Source organism: Hevea brasiliensis, chromosome 5 (assembly GCF_030052815.1).
Source record: "Hevea brasiliensis isolate MT/VB/25A 57/8 chromosome 5, ASM3005281v1, whole genome shotgun sequence".
In the NCBI taxonomy this organism is placed as follows: domain Eukaryota; kingdom Viridiplantae; phylum Streptophyta; class Magnoliopsida; order Malpighiales; family Euphorbiaceae; genus Hevea; species Hevea brasiliensis.
The window spans coordinates 11,198,892-11,223,250 of record NC_079497.1 but is presented as its reverse complement, the minus strand read 5'-3'; the positions used below and the strand labels follow the sequence as shown (position 1 = coordinate 11,223,250).

Below are 24,359 nucleotides of genomic sequence, written 5' to 3'. Positions count from 1 at the left end.
TCAGTTTAGTTCGATTTAAACTGATTTTTTTATCTAAAATAAAATCGAACCTAAATAATTTAATTTTAATTATTAATAATTTTGATTATAAGACATAAGAGATTCATTACGAAACTAACAAAATAGATTATATTTAGAAAATATTTTGCATAATATTAAATGTTAAATAACTTCTTCACGCACGCTGTTAGAAGCAGAAAGATAGTTTCCTAACTGATCATAAATTGAATTATTTTAATTTTTCAGATTAATCTAGGAATTAAAATAATATATATATATAATTAATATTTAAATTATTTTTTTTTAAAGAAAAGGGGGACAGATAAGAGTAGCATGGCGTTGATGGAGAGGGAAGACTGTGAAGACGGAGCTCCTTTAACGGCAATGGCAAAAAACCACTTTGATATTGATAGCCAAATGATCTTTACCAGTATTAATGTTTTATCGTTAAGAAACAGAGCTGGATTACTAACACTTCATCGCCAAAATCAGCGATTCTACTTACCTGCTTTCAAACAGAAATTGCCGACTCTCTTCCTCTGCATCTTTATCTCTAGCCTTTCCATTTCCTGAACCCAGGTTGGGGGTTCAGAGTTTCCGACATCCTAAACTTCCGGTCCATACACACTTCCTTTATCTTTCTCCCGTTTATCTTCTCTCCTCCAAAACCATCTACACTCCTCCAATGACGCAGCCTCCGCCGCCTAATCGTCATCGTTCTGGTTCCGACCGCCGAATCATCGATAACAATGGCCCTGACCTTCGAGTTTACCAAGCTTGGAGAGGCAGCAATGTATGCTCTGCCCTTACTCTTTTTTTTTTTTTTTTTTTTTTTTTTTTTTTTTTTAATTGTTTGTCTCCCATTCCCATGCATTTTTGTCCTCTTCTGTTCATATTCGCTCTTGCGGCCTTCATGATTTTCCAGTGTAAGAATCCCATTAGCATCCAAAACTCTATATTGCTATTAAGATTACCTGATCAGTTCCGGGCATGGGATTCCTTGACCATATATCTTACACTCAATGGTTTTCACTTCAACATTTACCCAGTAAGAATTGATTACTCTCTAATTAAAACTGCACTAGTTGTTGTTAATCTAATACAATGATCGTTTAACCATGCCAGCTTATACCCTTTTTCATATCCTACAAGAAACCAATGAAATCAATTTTCGCATGTCCTCTCATATGTGATTTCACTTGCAAGCCAAGCAGCTGACTCAATTATCTCATTCTTCCGCAGATATTCTGCTTTGGGGGTAGACTTATATTTGGTCCAGATGCGAGGTCGCTATTCCTTACGGTATTCCTGATTGTGACTCCAGTAATCTTGTTTTGCGCTTTTGTTTCGCATGAGCTCATAAGTGAATTTCAGCCCCATTTTGGCAATTTTGTTGTAGTTGTATGTGCCATCTTCACAGCATATGTAAGTTGTTCCTCCTTACTGACTGACAACGTACAGTTTTTGTTAAAGATATATTACTGGCCTTACCTAAAATATTTGTGTAAAAAAATAAAGCAACTGTAAAGGTGAGTAAATACAACTTAGAGAACCATGCAAGAATTTTCAGAGATCTTAGACTCCTAGTTTCACTGAGAATAGCCTGAAAGAAATTGACAAAAGTAATCTGAGAGATAATGTGAAAAGAACATAAGACTCATCCTAATTTTTTTCCTCAAAATGGGGATAATTGAATTTTATTGCTAATTGTTGCCCAGATGTTTTGATTCTCAGTTGGGATTTGAAATCATATTGTTGTTAGGTTCTTACAGAGAACAAGTTATATAAGGCTTAAGTTAGGGAAAAACATACTGTAAATTTGGTTAAGGCAAAGATGAAGACATGAAGTTGTCTTGTTTTTTCATTTGATATTAGGCTTTAAATTTGTATTTGCAAAATGATGGATAAGTAGCTATGCATCAAATTACACGATTTCTAATGAGTTATATGTTTCTCATTTTCAGAATCTCCCAAGCCAAACTAATGCATAAAACTTGCTTCTGGCTATCCTTGCATGCATATCCTTAACTCCTGTCACTTTTCTTTATTGATTTGCTAAGATTCTTTATTTTTTAATTTTCCATTGCCTTGTCAACTGATTCAGGTAATCATTCTTCTATTCCTTACATCTTCACAAGATCCTGGAATTATTCCTCGTAACCTCAATCCTTCCGATGGAGATGGCTCAAGTATGTCTACAGATTGGCAAGCGATTCATGGTGTTGGTTCTAGTTTACCACCCATGAAAGATGTTTTGGTTAATGGGATAGTAGTCAAAATCAAATACTGCCAAACATGCATGCTATATCGCCCTCCAAGATGCTCTCATTGCTCTGTATGCAACAATTGTGTTGAGCGTTTTGATCATCATTGTCCATGGGTGGGGCAGTGTATTGGAAAGGTACACTCCAGCATGAAAGTGCTTCTTCTTTGCATGTCTTGAGTAAATCATGAATTTCATATTATCTCTCCAAAAGCATTTTTACTCATCTTGCATTCTATTTTGTTTTACTGCTTTCTATAAGTCTTATACCATTCATCCCCCTTGGGACAAGTGTGATTTCCACTGTCAGATAAAACTGAATAGCAGATGCATTTTTCCTTTTTTTAGGTCCTGAAATTTGGTTAATAATTGAGACACTTTCTCACATATCTGCTGCCCAACTCTATTTGTACTCTAGTCCACCTCTATAGATGAGCGAGCATTTTGTGGAACTTTCTCAATTTTGGATTTCCAATTGGAATGTGGGATTTTTTCATGGAAGTTGCAACTTTAAAGAACCAAAGGATCTAGGTTGAAATAGTAATGGGGATGATTGTGATTAGATGATTCTTCACAATTTAATGGATTATTATTATTATTATTTTTTATTTCAAAAAGCCCCAGTTTGTGATTGATATACTTTTTTTATAGGCAAACTGCATAATTTGACCTTTCAGAATTTTTTTTGGATCATGTTTGAAGGTTTATGTTGTAAAACAATATCTTTCCTTTCATTGGCTTAATGGATTGAAGTTTTCTATTGACAGAGAAATTACAGATTCTTCTCCATGTTTCTGTCCTCCACAACCATGCTTTGTCTCTACGTTTTTGCTTGTTGCTGGTTGAATGTCTGGAGGATAATGGGCATTTATGATTGTAATCTCGGGAGGGCCTTTCTGAAGTCTCCCTTTTCAGGAATTCTGATATTATATACATTCGTATGTTATTGGTTTGTTGGAGGCCTCACTGCATTTCATCTGTATTTGACATGCACCAATCAGGTTCTGATATTTTCTTCATCCTTATGCTGTCTGTTGTTCAAGATGTTGTACTCCATTATTGTAAGCCTTTTATTGTAAGCCTCTTATTGTTTGTGCAGACAACGTATGAGAATTTCCGATATCGTCATGATGGAAAGATGAATCCTTATAACCTTGGTTGTGTGAATAATTTTATAGATATTTTTTTCTCAGAAGTTCCCAAATCAAAGAACAGTTTCAGGGAAAAGATCAAGGGGGACTCATATTAACTTAATGCCACTTCAATGTCAGTGGGGCATTCCTTGAGCTCAGATATAACCAAAACTAGCTTTGATGTAGAAGTGGCAAAACGGCAAGCTGTTGCTGATGAGGATTTTGAAGAAATGCAAAACCATATTTACAGTGTCGGTGGATTGGACAGTTGCGGGACCCAACCAAGACACACAAATCAGGATCATAAGGCCATCTGGGAGTTAACACCTGATATACAAATGTTGGCTGCTGAGCTTGAATAACACCTGATATACAAATGTTGGCTGCTGAGCTTGAATTGGAGCATGGCTTAAGAGATAGAAAATTTCTCGAGATCATTAAAGTTGTTTGTACTGTGTAAATTATGCGGGAGGAAAGCATTCATATCTCAAAGGCCAAAGCCATATGACATTCTCTTACTGGGTCTGGGCTAGTTGGAACTGGCCGTTGACATGCCATTCAACTGGAAGGATGAAAGGGATGTTATATGCTTCACATTTCTCTAAGAGAAAAAGGAAAGGCATTCTCGTGCTTGATTAGGTATGAAGGGTTACATAATGTAAATCAAACTGTGTTATTTTGGGAATGTTGTGCTATTATGTGTTCAATTTTCAGGAAATTTAGTTGGCTGTTAATACTTATTAGTCGATTCAATAATGTTAGCAATGTGCAGATGATGCTATTAGCCTCTTATATTGAACTCTAACTAATTCCTTACTAATAGAACAGACACTTGGAGGGAGTTTTCGATGGGTGGTGAAATTTCAAAACTGCTTCTTTTTGTTATTTTTAAGTTTTCAGTGCTCATCCCTTATATTTTCTTTGATATGGTTTTGTGGTTGATATTAAAAAAATTTAGGGTGAATCACCATAGAATTTATTATTTGTTATTTTGTACCTAAATTTCAATAATTATAAAAAGTTTCTTAACTATTTTTCTGTCAACTAAATAGTCCATATAATTTTTTTATTATTATTTTTATAAAAGGTGATCAATTGTAATAGAAAAGTTCATATTTCCCTCTTACCCTAATCGCTTATATCTCTTTATCATTTCTATATCCTTCTTTCTGTCCCATGCATTTCTCTCTCTCCTTCTTATCATTTTTGTTCCTCTTTCTTTATTCTGCATTTCTCTCTTTCAGTCTCTCTTCCCCTTTCTATAACACACACCCCCCACCACCCCCCCCCTTTCTTTCTTCATAACCCTTCTCCATTTCTATCTTCTCTATTTCTCTCTCTCCTAAACAAATCCAAACTCAACAACAAAAGCAACAAACAAATGCAAAATCAATAAATTCAGTAAACAATGAATCAAAATCAACAAGTTTCGAAATTTTCATGAATTAAATTACAATTGGTGAGATTAGAATCGAAAAAATTACAAATCAAGAAATTCTTGAAATTTCAGGAATCAAAATTACAATCAAGATTCAGGAATCAAAATTACAATGAAGATTACAATCAATAAGATTATAAATCAATGAATTATAGGAATTCCAAGAGTTAAACCTATTAGTGTTGGGATTATAGAGTAATTATATGAATCCATGTTCATCATCGGTAATCACAGAGCTATAATGGTCAACCCAACTTTGGTAATCTGGCGGGTTTTTGTTAGGATTGACCAAAAAGCTAAAGTGGAATAGGATCAAACTATTGTTACCTAATGCTGTTGTGAGTCCTTTGGGTCAATGCTTGGATCCTACAAAGAAGAAATGAGTGAGATTGGTGGCTAAGAGTAGCCATTCCGATGTTTAAGTCAGTAAAGTGTTTAATAGCTTGAGAACTTGTAAAATGAGGGTTAAGTATTTAGTGAAGTAGATAAGTGAACCTAGTACCAGTGCTATGGTGCAATATATATAAAGCCATTATGGACTGTTGGAAGTGGTTACACACCTTTCTTAGTGATCCCAAATAATTTGGACCTGGTGGGATAAGGTATCGCGAGATTGTAGGCGAGAAAATCTTAAGTCAAGTTAGAGAGCCTTATTTTGACTTATCAAGCCATGTGGGTTCCAAGCCATTGGATGTTCAAGTTGAGCCTTCTAAGTGTTGTCAAGCTTGAGCCAATAGCTAGTCAAGACCCTACCCTGACCATTGGCGAGCAAGCCATGCTATACCGAATCTGCTTGACCCAAGCCATGGACTTGGGTTTTTGGGCGTGGACGCATAGTTAACCTATCCATTCAATTTGAATTTTGGGGCATAATATGGCGGCACCTCTTACACAATCTTATTGAACTTGGACAATTGATGAGTCCTTTTGATATGAACCATTGAGCACCACAAATCACCATGGTTGCACCACATGAGGATAGGCCACCTAAGTAGAACTCACCCTTAAAAACTAGCTTATAAGAGGAGGTAATGTGGGATCGGAACAATACCCCACGCTTGGAGAACCAATGTCCTTGTTGGTCACAGCCATGTTGGTCAATGCTAGCACCCTACACATCAGACCCACCTGTCCTCACACAATGGGTCTAGGCCACCACTCCGTGAGCCACCACTTTGAGTGTCGGGTCTCACAAAAAAAGGTTGACCCTAAGCCCTCACACTTTTTAATATCGATCGGTGGTTGATTTGTATAAAAGGTGAAACATGCTCTGTGATTCGATATGGTTAATATGAATGAAGTTTAATTCTTCTCTCTGTTCATCCCTTCCTTCTCTAAGTTCTTTTGTTCTTCTATATTTCTCTCCTTTCTAGTTTACTTTCTCCTTTCGTTTGCATCAATGGTATCAGAGCTTCGTTGATTCTTGGCCATAGTGAAATTATAGATTCTTGTTTTTCTCCCTGAAATCTCTCTTGATCTTCCTTCTTTCTATCCTTCTATTTCTTTCCTGAAACATTTCCTACTCATTGTTGTTGTTTTCTTTTATTTGTTTCCATTATTGTTTTTCCTTTTCCTTCATTCTCCTCTATTTTTTTCTCCTTCTCTTCTTTTCTTGGTTACCAAAAAGTTTGAAGATCCATACATCAAGATTCATCTTTGTTTTCCTCTCATTACCATCAGTAATCAAGAATATTTTTCAAACACCATTTTTGCATAAGTATTACCTTTCTTGATTCTTGATTTCCTCTTGTACAAAACTCCTAAGATTTGTTTACCTGAAAACCCATTTGAGTGCATAAAATTTCTGCCATAGATTATGTTCCTTTCTCAGTCACAAAGACCTTTTAGAATTGAATGATAGAAAGTGTGAGGGCTTGTGCTTGTAGTGTGATGAGCAATTTACTGCTAACCATGATTGTGACAAGGCATTATTCATTGTGAGTATCATAAATGATGTTAAAGATAAGGAAGATGTTGAATTCAATAAAGAAGATGCAAAAAGTGTTGATGTTGAAGAATTATCTTAGTCCTATGAAGAGAACAAAAAAAATCAAGGAAGTTTGATGAAATGCAAGAAAGTGGTGAAAAAATTGCGGAAGAGCATCAAGTAATTGATTTGGATGAGATTGATGTTAAAGAACCTACAAGCAAGGAATTCGCTGCTATGTAAAGGGAAAATTTGACTATTGACTTGAATAGATCCAAAGATAGCAATGTGGCTGGATTATTAGCTTTGAAGTTTATTTATGGTGGAGATGCAGGGGAAATTAAAGGAGAAAGTGAACCAAAAAGAGGAGAAACATAAAAGAACAAAAGAATTTAGGGAAGGGATGAATAGAGAGAAGAATCAAGACTTCATTCATATTAACTATAGCGAATTACATAGAATGTTCCCATCTTATACAAATCAATCACTAATCAGTATTAGACACGTACCATTGTGATCCATATCGTACTTGTTCTTTGGTTGCTTCCTGTATAGATCCAACCACAAATTAGATTTTCTCTAATTATAATCCCATATTTATCATCAAAATGTCCAACACTTTTATTGAATTTTAGAGAATTCTCATATGTATTATCATATGAAGATGGGGCCAATTATCCTATATGTAAATGGAGGAGTATGGTGGATTGGCACTAGGTTACTATTCAGTGTGATTGAGGAATTGGGAGGTGGAGGAGCATATTTGGAAGCCATTTGATGGTGCGTGTGAGAGGTGAGTGGGCTTAGGAAAGAAAGGGAGGTAGGAAGAGGAAGGAAGAGGCATGGAGAGGGGAATATATTTTAAGGAAGGGTAGTTTAATCAAATCCAAGGATGAAATAGTGAATAAAGGCAAACCTTAGGGACCTTAGGTTAATTTTCTGAAAAATTTATTCTTTTCTTAATGACTGCTAATTAGGTGATATTGAAATTTCAGATGGACTGAATAAGGAACCAATTAATATGATAATCTTTGCTGAAACTAGCCAAGTTTGAGAAATTTATTTGTGCATGTCCCCACTAGTCTAGTGACATGTGCAACTGAGAGATTTCTATTTCAAAGACATCACACATTCAAAAACTTTCTTTATCAGAGGTTAGAGAAATAAAGGTGAGTGCAGGATGATGCAAAGTCATTAAACTCTCTCAAAGGCCTCCATTAACATTTCAAGGAATCATGCACTGGTTTACCAATGCATGCTATATAGGATACTTGACATCATGTTGCGCCAACCATAATGCATTGAAATCTAACTAAGAAAAGAAACAACTAACAAAATAAGTAGGTGGTATGGAAGTTTTATAGAGAGGTAGTTATTTGTTGTCTGTAAACAAGAAATAGCATACTGTAAATTTTTTGTATACTGCATATTTTGCAGGCTTGTATTTATTATGAATGACTGAAAAAACAGAAACTTCACTTTCTAAGAAAGAGTTGCGACTGTGAGATCGCCGCATGTGTTTGTGCTAATCCTGTAATGCCCTCACTTTAGGTAGTCCGTACATTCCACTATTTCGATGACTAACATCTGTTGGGATAGTCAGGTTGTCTGAAACTACACTCAAACTAGAGTGAGGAAACATAAATTAACTTAATACAGACTGAGTAAAATTAAAGAAAAATAAAAGGAGCGAAGTACAACTCAGTTAAATGAGTCGAGGTTCCGGCGATGGGTGACCGTACTGGGAAGCAACTGTGAAGACAATTGCTAATCCTAGACCGACGAGAAACCCTAGAAAATTATTTTTGGGACTAAATTAGAGGATTTATTAAGATTAAATGACATTAAAAATATTAAAGAAAATTCAAGAAAATTAGTTAATCGGTACAGACCAAAAATAACCCGATAAGTATAACTAAGGACATTTTGGTCATTTCAAACCCAGATTTGAATTTTGACCTAAATGTTAATTAAAATGAGAGAGATTAAAACACATAAAATAAATTAAATCATGAATTATGGTATGGCAAATGAGAAAAGAGAAGGAAAAGAAAGAAATAAAAAAAAATTAAATGAATTATGAGGTAAGCATGACCTAGGGATGACATAATTAAAAGCCCAATTAAATTAAAACCTGTATGCACATAAGACAATTTTATTTAAATTCATCTTATCTCATTTGGTCTTCTTCTTCTTCTTTTTGGGAGCCTTGGTCGAACCTCCATGGAAGCCTTCTTCCATGTTTCTTCAAGCTTTCAAGCTTGAATTCCCATGCCACCCCACCATAAAATCCCTAAACCCCTTCACAAAAAATTAATTTCACACCTTGAGGAAGCTAGTTGTAGCAATAAGAAGAGAAAGAATTGAAGTTTAGCAAGTCCAAGTTGGACACAAACAAGGTTAGTGCACTAAACACATTTCTTTCCTTCTCTAAGTATGATTAGTATGGTAAATTGAAGTAAATTTCCATGAAATAAAAATGAATACCATGAGTAAGGGAAAACCCTAATTTCGGAAACCATGGAAAGTGTGAGGAATTGATGGTTTTGATAGGTTTGAATGGATTAGTGATGTTGATTGATGAACTTATATGCATTAGAAGTTGAATTACTTTAAGAATGCTTGAGATTGAAACTTTGAGTTAGGGTTTTGACTTAACTTTGGAACTTTCGTGTTACTACTTGAAAGTGGTGTTGTTGAGACTATTTGTTGCTATTTAGAATTGCCATGTATGCCAATTGAAGTATGGGAGTTGGAGGAAATTGAAAATTAGGAGTGTTGTTTTCATGCAGGATTTCTGGACCTATGAGTCCAGCATGCTTAGATAGCCATAAGTTGAGTTATGTTGCTCCAATTGGTATGAGGCCAATTGGAAACGAAACCTAGGACAATATGCCACATTTTTCATGAAGAGGCCATGCCTAAAAACTGAATTTAACCTGACCTAAAATTGGCTTGAATCCGGGTAACCAAAATCTAAACTTGGAAAAATGACCATATGAACAGTAATTGTTCAATTGGCCATAACTCCCTCTAGGAAGGTCAGAATGACCTAATTTTTATACCATTGAAAAGGTTAGAATAAGAGCACAACTTTCATGAAGAACACAGAACCCATATCTGCCTCTAACCAAATCAAATTGCTAGCAAAAGTTAGGTCAACAAAACTGTTCAGAACCAAATTGTTCAGAAATTGTGGACTTGAACCTATCTGACCAATTTTGGTAAAAATGCCATAACATGGTCTACAAAATTGCAAATGCAATGAAACTAATGCTAAAATTTTTATAAGACATAGATCTACAATATTGATTTTGTTCAGAACCCAGAACCCAAGGGACCTAGGCCAAATTGCTTGAAAAAGTCAGCACATCAAAACCTGGAATTTGACTAAACCATTACTTGACTCCAGAATAATGTTTATAGCATATTTCTCACTAGGAAATCCCAAATAGGATGAGCCAAACTGTTCTGGAAACCTAAGAGATAGGGCTTCAACTTTGATTCAGAAACTTTTCTCAAAATTTGAGTGTAAGAGCCCTAAAATGGGAGTTAAAGCCACTGACCTGAACCTGGAATCCTGTAGACATAGGGTACTTGAGTCTAGGCTAGTTAATTGGTTATAACTAATTCTACAAAACTTGAAAAATTGTAATTTAAAATTCTGAGTGATTATAAGACATAGGGTAACAACTTCTATGAAGAACATTAGGTCTAAAGATGACTGTGACATGTCCAAATAATTAAGGAAAAATGGACTTCAGAATCTGCCTGAATCTAGACCTAGAAAGAGACCATGAACTAGTTGTGGTTATTTGATCATAACTTTAGTTCTAAAACTCCAATGACATGATTCAAAAAGGAAAACAAAGATAAGACATAGAAGAACAACTTCCATGAAGGAAGTGTAGCCAAACAGTGGCCACATCTTGGCCAATTTGATAGATAAAGTTAAGGCACCAGTTCTAAACCTAAAGAAATGTTCATGAAATTATTTGATACATAAAACGTAAATTACCTAAATGGTTTGCTAAACACATAAGTCATATAAAAATACACTTGAAACCTATATTTCCATCATATATAAAAAAAATATAATACTATAAATATGTATAGTACATTACATAAAATAATGAGAGTGATAAATACATAAGTTATATGAATATGTATTTGGGAGCTATGTTCCCATTATAATGACATGAAAATGGTATAAAATATATATAGTACATGAAGTGAAATAATAACATGTTATGAACCCTTAATAGTATATAGCATGAAATAATAAAACTACAAGTGCTTAATAATACTAATTTACCCAAAGTATACCTAGACTTATGTATATAGCTTGGATCGATTGATATACCAATTAGTGACTACAGATTGCAGTACTGCTCACTGAAATAATCATTGATAGACAATATATGTCTGATATGATTGTTCTACAGGCTTTATATCTGCTCGTTGGCCATTGTGCCTAATTTTATTTCTGACTTTATGCCTGCCCGTTGGCCTTATGCCTGACATGACAGATGTATACATGTTAGACATACGGATGTTTAACTAGTATACTCCCGTGTATCCAGTTTTTATAGTTTGTTATAGGTTACTTGGGCACATATATTAGTAATAAACCTTCAATTTTAAATAATTACATGGAGATATCACAGATATGAGTAATAAGACTGAACATGGAATAAATGAACAAAAAAGATTCTGATTAATTTAATTATTTTCAAAGTTCTATAAACATTTAAAAGACTGTAAACTCATGAAATCTATATTTATTTATAAAGTTATACGTGAAATAAATATTTTAATTATTTAGTTATTTTTATTTCAAATTTATGCACCACTAAGCAATATGCTTAGTGCGTTGGTTCTTACTACGCGTAGGTACGAAAGACCAGTACCAGCAACAGTGGCAACAACAGCAGTAGAGCTTAGACAGGATTTTGATCAGATCTGCTACAGTGTAGGTTGTCACCTCATCAGTCATTTTGGTAGGGCTTATGTATATTTAGATTTTTGCATTTTGGTTATTATATGTAAGTAAACTATATACATTAATTTGTGAATGTAAATAAATTGTAAATTATTGTATACAAATTTTATATGAATGTATAAAATTTATATGAATGAAATCAAATTTATTTTTTTGAAAATTATATGAGCTATGATATGATATAATGCATGGAAATTGATATGAGCAACGAAATGAGGTATGAGAATACAAAATAGATATAAAATGTTTTTAACAGGTAACAGTGGAACTCGACATTCACTGAATGTGGAACTCGACATGCACTGAATAAAATAAAAGAGACTATGTCTGGATCTCCACGATAATAAGATGTGATAAAAAAAAATTACTACGATAATATAATTAAATAAATATTAAATTAATATTGTACACTGCAAGACAGGATAGGAAGCTCTGGCATCGAATGTAGCACACCTTGCTCGACTACACTATAGACGGGTGAGGGGCGTTACAAATGCAATCCTTGTTTACCAATCTGAATCCAAATTGTTCAAGTTTTTATGCACATTTGAGTATCCTAACCCCATAATGTTGCCTTCATAGTTTTGTTTCTTCCCCATAGTTGTACGCCTAGTTGGTTCCACACCTAGGAAATCAAGAGTCATTTTTTCGCCTCTTCCCATGTATACTTCTCCTCCGAGGCTGTTAGAAGCATTTCGATTTTCTGAGCTCATATTGAGAGTAGACTCAAATAATCCAGTTTGAGAAATGGTATAACCATTCCTTGAATATCCTGGATCGAAGTTGTTATCAAATGTTTCTGTATCTCCCACACACATGCTGTTCATGTTGGCAGCAGTATTGCAACCAACTAACGAAGAACCTTCCTGGGCTGACCCAGATGAGTTCATGCTGCTAGCAGAAAATCCCCTAAGGAGAATTGGAGCAATTGAATTATCGCTGACCTTTGCACCCATCTCTGCAGCTTTCTGTAACAGAGCTGTTGCAGAGGTAAAAGCCGACCCCATTGCCATAGGAGAAATATTTGATCCATCTGCAGAGTTAAAACATGCTATTGATGTTCTTGGATTTAGTGTTGGAATTAAATTGCTTGACACCATTATCCCAGTTGAGTTCAAGGATAATGGCCTCCGTGAACCATCGATGTTCTCATCAGAAATTGTCAGATTCATCATTGAGCTTTTCTTTGAGCAGGAGTCAGAGCTGGGCGTTGATGAATTGAATAGTTCTTGTACTTGGCTCTGCAATATTCCTCCAGTGGCAGCAAGATTCTGGTTTGCTTTATAGTTTTCCTCTGCCAATGCATCACAGAAGGCTCTATGCGTGACAAAGCTATCCTTTCTGTGAAAAAATTTATAGGAACATTGTGTCACCAGATGTTTTACAACATTTGCTGCATCTCTCATATCGCAAGCTATTATTACACCATGAAATGCACGATAGAAAATTTAGGAAGTAAATTTCACCTTGAGAAAATAGTACCACAATCACAGCGATACTCTCGGGTGCCACAAATCTTTGTGTGAGCCTTCCAGTCTGATTGAACAGCATAACGCTTTGAGCATTTGTCACATTTCCATTTCTTTTCTCCATGTTTTCTGCAGAAGTGTTTTTTTATGCCAGTCAAGTCACCTAGAGCTCGGCTTGGATCATGATGCACGCAAGTTGGCTCAGGGCAGACATACACTCTCTTCTTAACCTGTGTGTTTGGCCTTTGCTTGAGTTTCCAGGGCAAGTTGTGCCCTCTCCTGTGGAGCTGAAGATTCTGATCTCTCTGGAATCCTTTATGACAAACCTCACAAATGTACCTATTTGTAGCCATTAAAGTCCTGGGAGAGAGCGCTACAACCTCAGCATCTGGGTCTGTTCAAGATGCATTGAAAAGAAGCAGAGGATGTTAAGTTGGAATTTGGCAATTACTAGGTTCTGACGTCTGACTAGAAAATTCAGCTGATATTATGTAAAAATGGAGCCTTTCGTTTTTCTTGCATTGAAACCATCTGTGGCCTCATTAACTACAGGTATGAATAACTACTATATATATAAACAACAAAATGAAGCATGTTTGCTTGCCTGGATTCCCTGGAAGATTTCTTTTCTTTTTTATGCTCGTAGAGGTGGTGGGAGTCGATCCATTGAGACCATTTTCAGTAGGATTAGGACTGCCATTAGAAGATTGGGAGACAACGGTGCATTGGAACTGTTCTTCATCTTCAAACTCAGGCGCAACGTTTGACATTTTTTGGGAACCCTCTGATCCTCAACCATGTGGGGAGGAAGGGAGCTAATAATATAAGCTGAGGAGAGGGTGATGTTTGGATAGCAGCCAAAAAGAAGAAGAAATTCCTAATGAGCATCAATCAAAGATTATGGTCCATCTATTGATATTAAAATTTGAATTGGAATTGTTTGACAGCAACTTTATTATATCAAATATTATTGGTTAAAATCGAATGGCAATTAAAATAAGACATTACAAGATGTGTCTGTTTGTCCTGTTTGGAAGGAGAAGAATTGATCAGCTAGCTCTTCTAAGAAACACCCCTCTGGAGCCCTTAAAATTACAGGTATTGCTTGTGAAAGACACCTTCAAATGCAAGCTGAAAATTTGGATATCTTCAGAGATAAAAGATATAAACCAGGTCAAACCTGAGGTTCCTGCCAAATCACTGCGGTGTGTAAATCTTTACGAGGCATTAGCAGTTTTGCAGTTTATGTCTTGATGCGGAGAATTAGTTAAGATTGGAAACTAATATGACCAAAAGAGAGAGAGACAAACTATAAAGGACAGGGGAAAGGATACCATGAAGAGATCCGTATAAAAAGACAAAATTCAGCCTTCCGTTCGAATTCTATAATATGCTTACGTCCGCCTGCCTCTCTAATCCACCTGGATACCCATCACCATTTGGCAAATATCTGCTCGTCATTTCTATGTGTCATTTAGTCCATGCCTTTGAATGAGTTTGCCTTTCATAAAGTGAAGAAATTCACTGGCACACTATATTAGGAAGCTTTATTCCTTTTTATTCATCTCAACTGCATTTATTTTCCATGTCTGGGAAGAGGAAACATTTCTTCATATTGAAAATGTCCAAGCTAATGCCATATCGTTTGGTTAATAGTATACATACAAAGTGCAAACACCAAAGTCGCTCCCCTTTCCCTCTTTTTTCCCGAGGCACCTTTGGAATGGTTCAACTAAATAAATAATTAGCAGGGTCCCTTGACTCATTAGCTTCTAATATATAGAGGTGGTATGAATAACTTGCAGCACTAGAAATACAACAGATTTTAATTTTTCACAAGATGTATTGTTTTCCACTTTCCTTTGCTTTCAGGAGATAGGTAGCATAACCCAAATCTACTCATTGGAGAAATGAGAGAGTCATTATCTCCTCCTACTTATTGCAGTTGAGTTCAGGAAATAAATGCCATTCCTGTACAAAAATATTAAATAATTCTTAGGCCTTTAGGATAATTAATGTGTTAGTATGCTGAGAGGTTCAACTCTTCTTTTTTTTCCCCCACAATTTTTTTAGTTGCAGCAAAAGTATATCATGCATAAGCCAGAGCGTCTGTATAATATCTCATATGCCATTCCAACCCTGAGGAGCTTGGTTCTTGGGATTGCCAGAACTTTTTCCCCTTGTTTCCGCTGTTTCTCCTTAGGAAACTATAAGCATAGTTAACACTTAACAATGAATTTCTTAAACAAGGATGATTTTGGTTCTGCCTCCACTTCGGCTTCTACCAGCAAATAAACCACGACTTTCTCCATTGCCTTCTGCACAAACTGCATTTCTTCTTCGGCAACCCCATGGATTGAGGCAGATGTGATTCCATTAGAAGAATTTGTCGACTTAATCCCATTATTTGACTGGATGGAACCAGATGAAATCCGAGATGGATTAAGCTGCTGCAGTGACTTCTCAACGTAAACTATAAAAAGTCTTGTATTGTTGAAAGTAATGTAATGAAAGAGATGTAAGAAATCAATTTAATATTAATTCTCTCCCGAAATTCTTAGTTTCTCTTCCTTCAAACCCAGCAGCGAAAGTAAGCCCAAATAGTGATGGTATTCCGTCTGCCTTAATTCGCTGGCACTAATGCAAACAGCAGGCTTCTCAATTTAAAGAAAGCTGTTGGACCAAATTATGCTTTCATTGTTGTCAATGCGGTTAGAAAATTTTTAATGATTTCATTGAAGGAATTTGGTTTGGAACAGTACAGCTCTGCACATGTCTAAAAATGACAAATTGAAAATTATGTACATCAATAATAGTATAAATGCTTTCCTAATCAATCTATGAAGTTATGAAACATTTGCATTCAGTTTTTTCTAGAATATATACAAAAAAATATTTGCAAGCATGTAAATTTGGCATCTTCAGGCTTACTTTTCAGTAGAGCTACACCTAACATCAAAGCCAGTACTATTAATGGGGGCTGAAGGCATCATGTCACTGAGAGATGTTCTCGATATGCCGCTGTAAACCAGATGTTTCTGTTTTAGTTTCTTGTTTGCAAATGGAAACCAATTCAGAAGTAGGACGATTGATCTGGCATGATATTCATCTGTCTAAGCACCAGCCCCACCTTCTTTTTGAGCGCATCTTCCTGGAGAAGTTGAACAAGGATCCTCTCAGACCTTTGAAATAACTGGTCACTGATCTGCAACGGTTTGTGCTTTACGATTTCATGGAAGAGGTCTAGGGCTTTGGTTTTGGCAGGGAGGGTTCCCTTCTCCAAAAGTTGTAGGATGGCCACCACACCCTCACTGTCTACAATAGCAGCAGTTGCATGGGATGGACTACTGTTGTCTGTTAGCAATGTTTCGAGTGCCATTAGAGCAGCCTCTGCCACACCAGTTTCTGTGTCACTCAATGTCCGAACAAGTGGCTTTACCGCATTTGCCTTAATAAGGCAGAATGTGTGTCTATGTAAACAAGCGGCACCGTGAACAGCACATAGATTTTCAATCTCTGATGAGGTTGAGCAACACCAAGGCATGTTGGGGAAGAGGTTCATCAACCGCAACAGTGGCAAAGAGTTGTTAGCCTGATTTGCCACAATGGTTGCATCAGACACTGATACACTAGTGGATTGGGACAACTGTGCAAGTGCAATTGCTGTTCGCTTCTTCGCAAGTGAGCTGCCACTGGAGAGGACTCTAACAAGCGATGGATACAATTCAAGCTTGCCCACTTGTCTCCGAAATTCTGGCTTTGTTGGTTCTGTGAATCGTAACAGTGCTGCTAAAGCATTCTCCAGTAGAGATGTATCTACATTAGTAGGTGCTCTGATCCCGTTATCTTCCTCTTCCATGCTACAGATCACCTCACGAATGGCTTTTAATGCTTCTGATTTATGCAGTATATCATCAATAGTGATATCATCCTTGGGAAGCTGACTGATGATTCCAGCAGCCAGACGCCTTTCTTCGATATCTAGTGAATGGGTCAGGATGGCTACTAAGGTATTGATGGCAGTTTCTTTCCCAGGGGATGATGGGAGTGGAACTCCATCAGGATGACCATCTGAAATACAATGTATAAGTTTCAATACCCATCTTTTCACCAGAGGCTCGTCACCATCAAGTGAAGAAAATAGGTGAGCAACTGCATCCCCATTGGATCGGATTAGGCTTCGAGCTATGTCTGATTTATGGCTGAGCTCTACTAGCAGATGCAAGAACTGAAACTTAATTTGAGGATCAGAACAAATTACCAGCTGCAGAAAGAGACTGATATTGTGCTTTGATTGTAGCTCCTGAAGGCTCTGATGCATTTGGAATTGAGGATATTGGCAAGCTCCAACCAATAGAGCAAGGATCTCACCAGCTTCTTGCTTCAAATTTGGATCAGGGCTGATAAATGAGATGAGACCCAGCAAAGGTGGTATGGTTGCAGAATCTGACAGAAGCCGCTTTGCCATCCTGGGGTATGCTGTTAGCTTCTTGATACATTTGAGGCAAACCAATTTGTATGCTGAGGAGTTTGAAGAGAGCATCTGTATTAGACTCTGAATGAATTGCCCGTCTTCCAAGTCCTTCATTCTATTTTCTTTGAGCTGCATCTTCAGCAAGTCATCAGCCATCCATCCTCTACTCTCTTGTGGTCCTACAGGAAGAGACAATTTCAGTGATTTTAAGTACTATGGTATTATTAAAAATAAAAAATTATTATGGTCTAAATTTTTTTTTCGTTATCCACCTTGGTTGAAACGAGCTACAAATGGTTGAAAATATCCAGCCTCAGCCATTTTTACTACAAAGGATGTGTTAGAAGAAAAATTGTCTAACATTTTCTTTGCTTTTTGTGAGATGTCTGAATTACTATTATCAAGCAAAGAAACCAAAAGGGGAATACAATCATTTGTACTCCCAATTTTTTCTCTGAGGGTTTCATTGTTGGACAACTCCAACAGAACTGCAATTGCATCAGGTATTCTTTCACCTGTATAGATCTGCTTCACAATTCGCCGAACCACTCCCGCTTCTACAATAGCTTCCTGCAACTCCACACAACAGTAACTCTTAGACGTGCATAAGTGAAAGTTGAAATGAATAGATAGTCAACAACTACGATTGCTACCTTGTGATTATCACAGTTTTTAGCAAGGAAATAAAGACATTTCAACGTTGCCATGGTGTTCAGCCTACTATCTTTCAAGAATTCCACTAATTTAGGAATAAGCCCCTGCTCTGCAACTTTGATTGCATTATCTGGCATTTCTGTCAGAAACTGCAGATCCTCTAAGGCCTTGTTTTGTTTAGAATGATCATTGGAATTGATTGCAGATAACGCAGCTTGGAATGTTAAGTCCATCTCTCTTCGCTTCCATTCTTCTATAGAGCTCCGAAGGTTGACATTTGGTGTAAGCTCTAAAGATGGAAGCTCCTCTCTGCAGGTAGGACAGTTTTTCTCTCCTCTATTGAAGTAGTCCTGAATTGCCTTCCTCTCAAAGCTGTGGCCACAAAAAATTGCAACAGGATCTGCCATTATCTCATTGCACAAGGGGCATACGAATGAAGTGATTGGGTGCTTCTGTTGGTATGTAGGGCAGTCCTCATTCTGTGGCCGCGTAACAATTTCTGTGCTGTACAGCAACTGTATCAATTGAGAGAGTTGAAGTGCCTCTGCCTGGTTCTTTTGATCTTCCATCTCTTCTTTTTCCTGCCTCAGACGTGCCAATTCATTTTGCACCAGGGATGCATTTGCACTAGCACCAACAGCATCTGCAATCTTCTCCAGGAGCTTTACAGAATTTTCTCGGTTCCTATTATTTTGGGATATGGAATTCTCTATCTCAAAAGCAATTGTTTCTGTTGCAGTTGCAGATCGGAGTTCCATAGACGTCAGATTGTTGATGACCAGCTCAGTCATGGTTTTTAAGTTCAGTGCCATATCAAGATTGACCAACTGAAATGAAGAAATGGTTTTGGCAATCTCTTTGGCTAATTCTTGCATCTGCAGTAGGATTGAGTGCGAATGAAGTAACAGCCGCAGACGGCTTCCAGATTTGTAGTCTTTGACGATCTTGCGGGCTTTTTTCAACTGACCATTTAAGGTCTCTAATGCAGATTTTGTAAATTCTGAACCCATTGCAGCTTCAACCTTTTTGGCATCCAAAGCCAGGAGGAGAGTGCTTAGCTCAGAGATGCTACTGGAGAATTGTTGGAAAGTGTCTTTTTCAAGAACCACATCCCTCGTTTCACTAACAAGATCTACTGCTTGAGATGCCACCCTGTTCCATAATTCCTGCAATACCATCAACCCTACATCCTCAATTCCAATATCGAAATCCATCGGAAGTTGCTGATATTTTGGAACCAGTTGAAAATTTGATTTAGTTATCCACCAGGTCAGTAAATTCAATCAGTAGCTTCTGGCTTCTTCATGGACATGAGACATGAAATAAACAGGAGGAAAGAAAATTCAGAATATGAAGGTGTCGAACAAAACATGGACACACACAAGCCTTCTCCCCTACCAAAACATGACACAGCAAGTGATGGATTAAACAACTTGGGAAGGCGTGTAGGTCTCACCATGCGTGCAAAATGTGCAAGTTTGGGCAGTCATAGCTCCAATATGATACCATCAGCAAGTCAATATTTTGGTAGAACTAGAAGAAAGAATTAATTGTGACATAATTTGCATGGCGTGTAACCATTTGCAATGGGATTTGTGACATAATTTTCCCTGGTATTATGCAGCTATTAGTTGGATATGAATAATTACCCCGACTCTGTATTATGCCATTGAACGATCATGCCGATTAATTTTGAAGTTTTACTCGTTCTAAATTACTGGAGAAAGAACAGTTAATACGCAATACGTGATAAATGGTGCAAAGCCCATGGAGATGGAGAAAAGAAAGAGAAGTAGAGTCTCTTACCTGAAATTCAGGGCAAAAAGACTCTGGAAGCAGCAAGCAGGAACTCCCTCTTGACTGTTGAGGTGTCCATGGATTAAAGGACTGTGGTTGAACAGAGGCATATAATCATAAAATGAAACTAAAAAAAAAAAAAAGGGAGCAATTGTTTGGGAAGCAAGATGGGAGACTACGTCCAAGTCTTCCAAAAAGACAACGGATGCAGTGAGAACATGGAAATTAAAAGGAAGGTCAAGTTTTAGTCATCACAAGCGTTACGTGTATGCTGGGGACTCGAAAGTCAAAAACAATATATATTTTTGCTTTCTCTAACTTGGGTTCAGGGACCACAGGCACAGGGAGCCAATCTTGACCTTTTGGCGTGAGACCGCGTAAAGCACAAACAAATACAACGCAAGGCCTTGTCTGGTGCAATCCTGACTCGACTTCCTCTCAAATCAAATCACCATTCCCCCTGATAATATTTAGTTCATCGTATTGTAGGTTTTTTTTTTTTTTTTTCTTTAATGTACATGTCGACCCTCTGTGTGAACTGGAAGTTTCTCTGTGTCAGTAACACGACAGAGCAAAAGTCAGCGACGATTTATAAAGAAAATATAAAACAATTGCAAGTTTGCAACCACTCATCACCAGGAGACAGAAGAAGTTTCTTACCTTATTATTATGGTGTTCTTTTTAAGGGGTATTATATCCTATAAAAAATTAAAAAAAAAAAAAAAAAAAACTTAACCAGTGTCTCGATTTTTTTTTTAATTATTTTGTTGGGTACTTGGTTGCATTTTTAACCTTCTTCAAAACATTATAGAAGATCCCAAAAACCATAAGAGTGCCTTGTAATTTTAGGAAGCCAATATACAATCCTGAAAGGGCATACACTTTTCATTCAAAGCAAGTATGAAACAGACTCAAAGCAAACTGTTGCATCTCCAATTTGGTTACGAAACTCCGAAGGCCGTATGATATTGTCCGCAACATCAAAATGGCACCACCACAAGCGCTTAGCCTAGCGTGATTTAATAGTTGAAAGCTATCACTTAACTGACAGAATCAAGTTTAAGTTTCTATTTTGGGCTCATCACGCGCTTTAAAAAAATAAAAATAAAAAAACTATAGTATAGATAACGTAATTTAGTTAGAAGAAGGCGGTCGATGATGAACCCAAATCCAACCCTTCCGCCACCGTATCAGAAACTGACGGCGCCCTTTCAAACAATGGGTTCTGTTGGACAAACTCTTTCGAATCAAAGCCCAAACACGGCCCGCTTGCTGCATTTGATGTTTCTTCAGAAAACCCAAAAAAGTTGGTCTCGTTCCAAAATCCATCACCAACTTCCGACCCATAGCAACAAGAGCTAGTCACATCAGGAGGCAAAGGAGGGAGCTCAATACTGTCACCAGAGTAATTATTGGGACCACCCGCATCCATAGTAGCATTAACGGGCTGGAAAGACCCGCCAGCCCCAGCTCCTTGAACCCATCCATCTCCCCCAGTTACCAGCCCACAGCTATTAGCGTGAGGAAATGACGCATTGAAGGTGCTATCCTCAGTGAAGAGGACCTGTTGTTGCTGGTTGGTGTCGTTTTGATTACAGTGTCGCTGGGGAGCGATGAGAGCGGAAATGTGGTGTTGCGTTTCGTCAGGGGAGATAATAGAGGTGACAGAGGATCCAGCAGGCATATCCGAGTAAACAAAATTGGTGCGGGCTTTGAAGCCCCTCATGGAGCGGGCGGCACGGTCGTAGGCTAAGGCGGCTTCCTCAGCTGTGTCAAAAGTGCCGAGCCAATGCCTCTCTTTGGTAGAAGGGTCTCTAATCTCCGCTGCATATCGGCCCCATGGTCTTCTTCTCACTCCCAAGAACCTTACTTCTTGGTGTTGGTCTTGTTGGTCGTTTTGTTGCTTATTTCTTTTGGTCTTTGAGGGTGAGGCGGATGAGTTGGTGAAATCCATGTTAATATATAAAAGAAAAATGATGGTTTTGGTGTTTGGATTAGAAGAAAATTAAAGCTCTCTGGCTTTAGAGACACCGTTTCCCTTCTCTTCTTATCGTGGAAGATAGAAGTTGCAGAGAATAATTGCATGATGGCAGTTTAAATAAGGGCCAATACCACGTTGTTAATTGTGATTACCATGCTTGCCCTTGTGGTAAATTAGTTTTAATTATAGCATTAATCCTATACGTTTCTTCAAAATAATGATCACTCCAGTTGCTAATCATCAGAGAGTGGGTCCATCAACTCTTCATGAAATCACTTATCAATCAAATACATATCCGACGTGTTATATATATTTATGTTTTAATATAATATATTTAAAAAAAAAATATTTTTCTTAACAACAATTTCTAAAAAGCAATGCTAAACCCCTACACAGAATATAAATAAGGAAAATATATTTCTTTGATTAACTCCATAACAATGAGGTGTGCAATAATGGGGGCATGGCTCGATGGCAATGATTGGCTCTCGCATTGAGCAGTTTGCTTGAAATTTCAATTTCTTTTTTTCTTTCTCTTAAAAAGTACATCCCATATATATACGTCTTTTTATATAAGGAGTCATAATTAATAAATATGAAAAAATTAAGTTGGTCACATGCCAACTTCTGAGAGAGAGAGAATATAATGAGGATTAATCATGGACGGTACTAACAAAATCAATCACAGATATATTATTATTGAGTTAAGTCTTAAAAGCATGCATGCTTTCTTTCCATTTTCCATACCCAAAAAGAGCTGCAGAAACCAGCCTGCTCCATATGATTGCCCAATACATTAACTCAAATCCAATTATCATTCCCATGATCATTCAGATGTCAGTGCCCATCATCCCAATACTATTAGAAACCCTTTTCTTTTTTAACCGACCTTTTAATCTTTTGGGTTATAAAACACACTTGGGTATCTAAAATATAATTCTTTTTTATTTAATGAAAAATCTAGTAGTAAACTGAATAATAATCGATAAATTATTATACGATAAAAAATAGTTATTTCTCTTTGTTTTAGAATAAAACCTTATACACTTTATATGTAAAAGAAGACACCAACTAAAAATACACTTAGTTGTCTAAAAATGGAATTCTATAGTACACGCACGCACATAAAAAGGTCATGTTACCCTAGCTAGCTCTATAGGATTGCATATGGAGCCTTTTACGTGGAACACAAAGGGAATATCATTATCTCAGCCATGTGCTTCCAATTTGAGTCTAATATAATGATATGTTCCACAATCCTCCTCAGCTTTTCAAACCTAATGGGTTGCTTTTACTTGTTTTCAATTCCCTGGAAATGACTTTTCCCAATTTTATAATTTTGTCAGGTTTGGAGAGCACACTAAAGGCTTGTTGGGTTGCATGTGAGAAGGGCGCAAGAGCTTTGCTTTTTCGGTCAAAACAACATGTAGAAAGACCTATAAGATATAGAGGGACGAGAATTTTAGCGTGACCAGATCCTCAAGTTTCCAATTAACTTTAGATGACTCATGACTTCAATATTTACATCTTTTAATCGCCTTTTAAGGTCTTGTTTGACAATTGTTTTTAAAATAGCATTTAGTATTTTTGTTAAAGTTAAAATACTATTTCTCTTCTTTATATTATTTAGTGACATAATATTTATATTAATGTTTAGAGATTTAGAGAGTAGCTCATGAAACGTTACCCTTCTAACTTTTAGATGATGAGAGAATGTTTTCACTAGCGTAAAAAAAAAATGACATCACTATTTTTTTACTTTATCAGTTAATTCAATAATTATTTTTATTGAACGATTTGTTTTAAATAATTATATAAACAATTAATTATTAACAACTAGTAAAACAGTTAATTGTTATTAAAATAGCTAGCAACTTGTAGAATAATTAATATTATTGAACACATCCTAAGTTTGCATGCAAGAGGGATAATCTTTATCAAACATTAATTATATATATGTCATAAATAGAATTAATCAAGTAACATCCCCTTTTTCTTTTGTAAAAAATTAATTATATCGAGATCAATGAATTTTAATTTAATGATATTAGAATTATTTTCAAACGTGTAAGATTTTGAATTCAAATTCCTATCAAAATCAATTAAAAAAAGGAAAACTAATTAGATCGAGTGAGGCACTTACATATTAAACTCTCAACACAAATACTTGATAAGCAAGTGAAACGTGAACAATATGTTTTCAATCCTTCCAATGTAAAAA

The 24,359-nt window shown here is 36.5% G+C and overlaps 4 protein-coding genes across 9 annotated transcripts; 1 reads left to right on the top strand and 3 right to left on the bottom strand.

Annotated features, from left to right (window-relative positions):
- Positions 1 to 327: 327 nt before the first annotated feature.
- On the top strand, positions 328 to 4,130 carry LOC110664898 (probable protein S-acyltransferase 7). Of its 3 annotated transcripts, none has more exons than XM_058146988.1 (5): positions 328 to 793; positions 1,243 to 1,302; positions 2,105 to 2,401; positions 3,031 to 3,264; positions 3,363 to 4,130. In XM_058146988.1, exons 1-5 carry the CDS (start codon positions 686 to 688, stop codon positions 3,510 to 3,512), a joined length of 849 nt encoding a protein of 282 aa, XP_058002971.1. In that variant the 5' UTR covers positions 328 to 685; the 3' UTR covers positions 3,513 to 4,130. The 3 variants fall into 3 exon arrangements, with proteins under 3 accessions (XP_058002971.1, XP_058002969.1, XP_058002968.1); XM_058146986.1 differs by lacking the exon at positions 328 to 793 and adding an exon at positions 875 to 1,048; XM_058146985.1 differs by lacking the exon at positions 328 to 793 and adding an exon at positions 875 to 1,048 and having other exon boundaries at positions 1,243 to 1,425.
- Positions 4,131 to 12,269: 8,139 nt separating this feature from the next.
- On the bottom strand, positions 12,270 to 14,002 carry LOC110664958 (zinc finger protein GAI-ASSOCIATED FACTOR 1-like). The gene is made up of 3 exons (XM_021824878.2): positions 13,906 to 14,002; positions 13,230 to 13,626; positions 12,270 to 13,104 (listed from the first exon to the last, which is right to left on the bottom strand). Exons 1-3 carry the CDS (start codon positions 14,000 to 14,002, stop codon positions 12,270 to 12,272), a joined length of 1,329 nt encoding a protein of 442 aa, XP_021680570.2.
- Positions 14,003 to 15,944: 1,942 nt separating this feature from the next.
- LOC110664900 (U-box domain-containing protein 43) lies at positions 15,945 to 20,303 on the bottom strand. 4 transcript variants are annotated; one of them, XM_021824778.2, is made up of 4 exons: positions 20,167 to 20,303; positions 18,360 to 19,660; positions 18,222 to 18,276; positions 15,945 to 17,885 (listed from the first exon to the last, which is right to left on the bottom strand). In XM_021824778.2, the coding sequence occupies exons 2-4, from the start codon at positions 19,572 to 19,574 to the stop codon at positions 16,306 to 16,308; spliced, it is 2,850 nt and encodes a 949-aa protein (XP_021680470.2). In that variant the 5' UTR covers positions 19,575 to 19,660; positions 20,167 to 20,303; the 3' UTR covers positions 15,945 to 16,305. The 4 variants fall into 4 exon arrangements, with proteins under 4 accessions (XP_021680470.2, XP_058002967.1, XP_021680469.2 ...); XM_058146984.1 differs by having other exon boundaries at positions 17,979 to 18,276; positions 18,360 to 19,754; positions 20,167 to 20,302; XM_021824777.2 differs by having other exon boundaries at positions 17,979 to 18,276; positions 20,167 to 20,302.
- A 717-nt stretch (positions 20,304 to 21,020) lies between these two features.
- LOC110664970 (ethylene-responsive transcription factor ERF087-like) lies at positions 21,021 to 22,214 on the bottom strand. Its single transcript, XM_021824886.2, has one exon. It carries the CDS (start codon positions 22,109 to 22,111, stop codon positions 21,296 to 21,298), a length of 816 nt encoding a protein of 271 aa, XP_021680578.2. The 5' UTR covers positions 22,112 to 22,214; the 3' UTR covers positions 21,021 to 21,295.
- Positions 22,215 to 24,359: the final 2,145 nt, after the last annotated feature.

What these genes read in the sequence shown, in the direction of transcription:
- LOC110664898 (XM_058146985.1), top strand. Translation starts at nt 914, where the DNA reads ATGATTTTCCAGTGTAAGAATCCCATTAGCATCCAAAACTCTATATTG. An exon ending in TTCACTTCAACATTTACCCA is followed by an intron (nt 1,049 to 1,242) that starts GTAAGAATTGAT and finishes ATTCTTCCGCAG; the next exon opens with ATATTCTGCTTTGGGGGTAG. An exon ending in GTGCCATCTTCACAGCATAT is followed by an intron (nt 1,426 to 2,104) that starts GTAAGTTGTTCC and finishes CAACTGATTCAG; the next exon opens with GTAATCATTCTTCTATTCCT.
- LOC110664958 (XM_021824878.2), bottom strand. Translation starts at nt 14,002, where the DNA reads ATGTCAAACGTTGCGCCTGAGTTTGAAGATGAAGAACAGTTCCAATGC. An exon ending in TCCTAATCCTACTGAAAATG is followed by an intron (nt 13,627 to 13,905) that starts GTCTCAATGGAT and finishes CATCTTGAACAG; the next exon opens with ACCCAGATGCTGAGGTTGTA. An exon ending in TGTGGTACTATTTTCTCAAG is followed by an intron (nt 13,105 to 13,229) that starts GTGAAATTTACT and finishes ATTTTTTCACAG; the next exon opens with AAAGGATAGCTTTGTCACGC.
- LOC110664900 (XM_058146984.1), bottom strand. Translation starts at nt 19,574, where the DNA reads ATGGATTTCGATATTGGAATTGAGGATGTAGGGTTGATGGTATTGCAG. An exon ending in AAAACTGTGATAATCACAAG is followed by an intron (nt 18,277 to 18,359) that starts GTAGCAATCGTA and finishes GTGGAGTTGCAG; the next exon opens with GAAGCTATTGTAGAAGCGGG. An exon ending in TGTAGCTCGTTTCAACCAAG is followed by an intron (nt 17,886 to 17,978) that starts GTGGATAACGAA and finishes CTCTTCCTGTAG; the next exon opens with GACCACAAGAGAGTAGAGGA.
- LOC110664970 (XM_021824886.2), bottom strand. Translation starts at nt 22,111, where the DNA reads ATGGATTTCACCAACTCATCCGCCTCACCCTCAAAGACCAAAAGAAAT.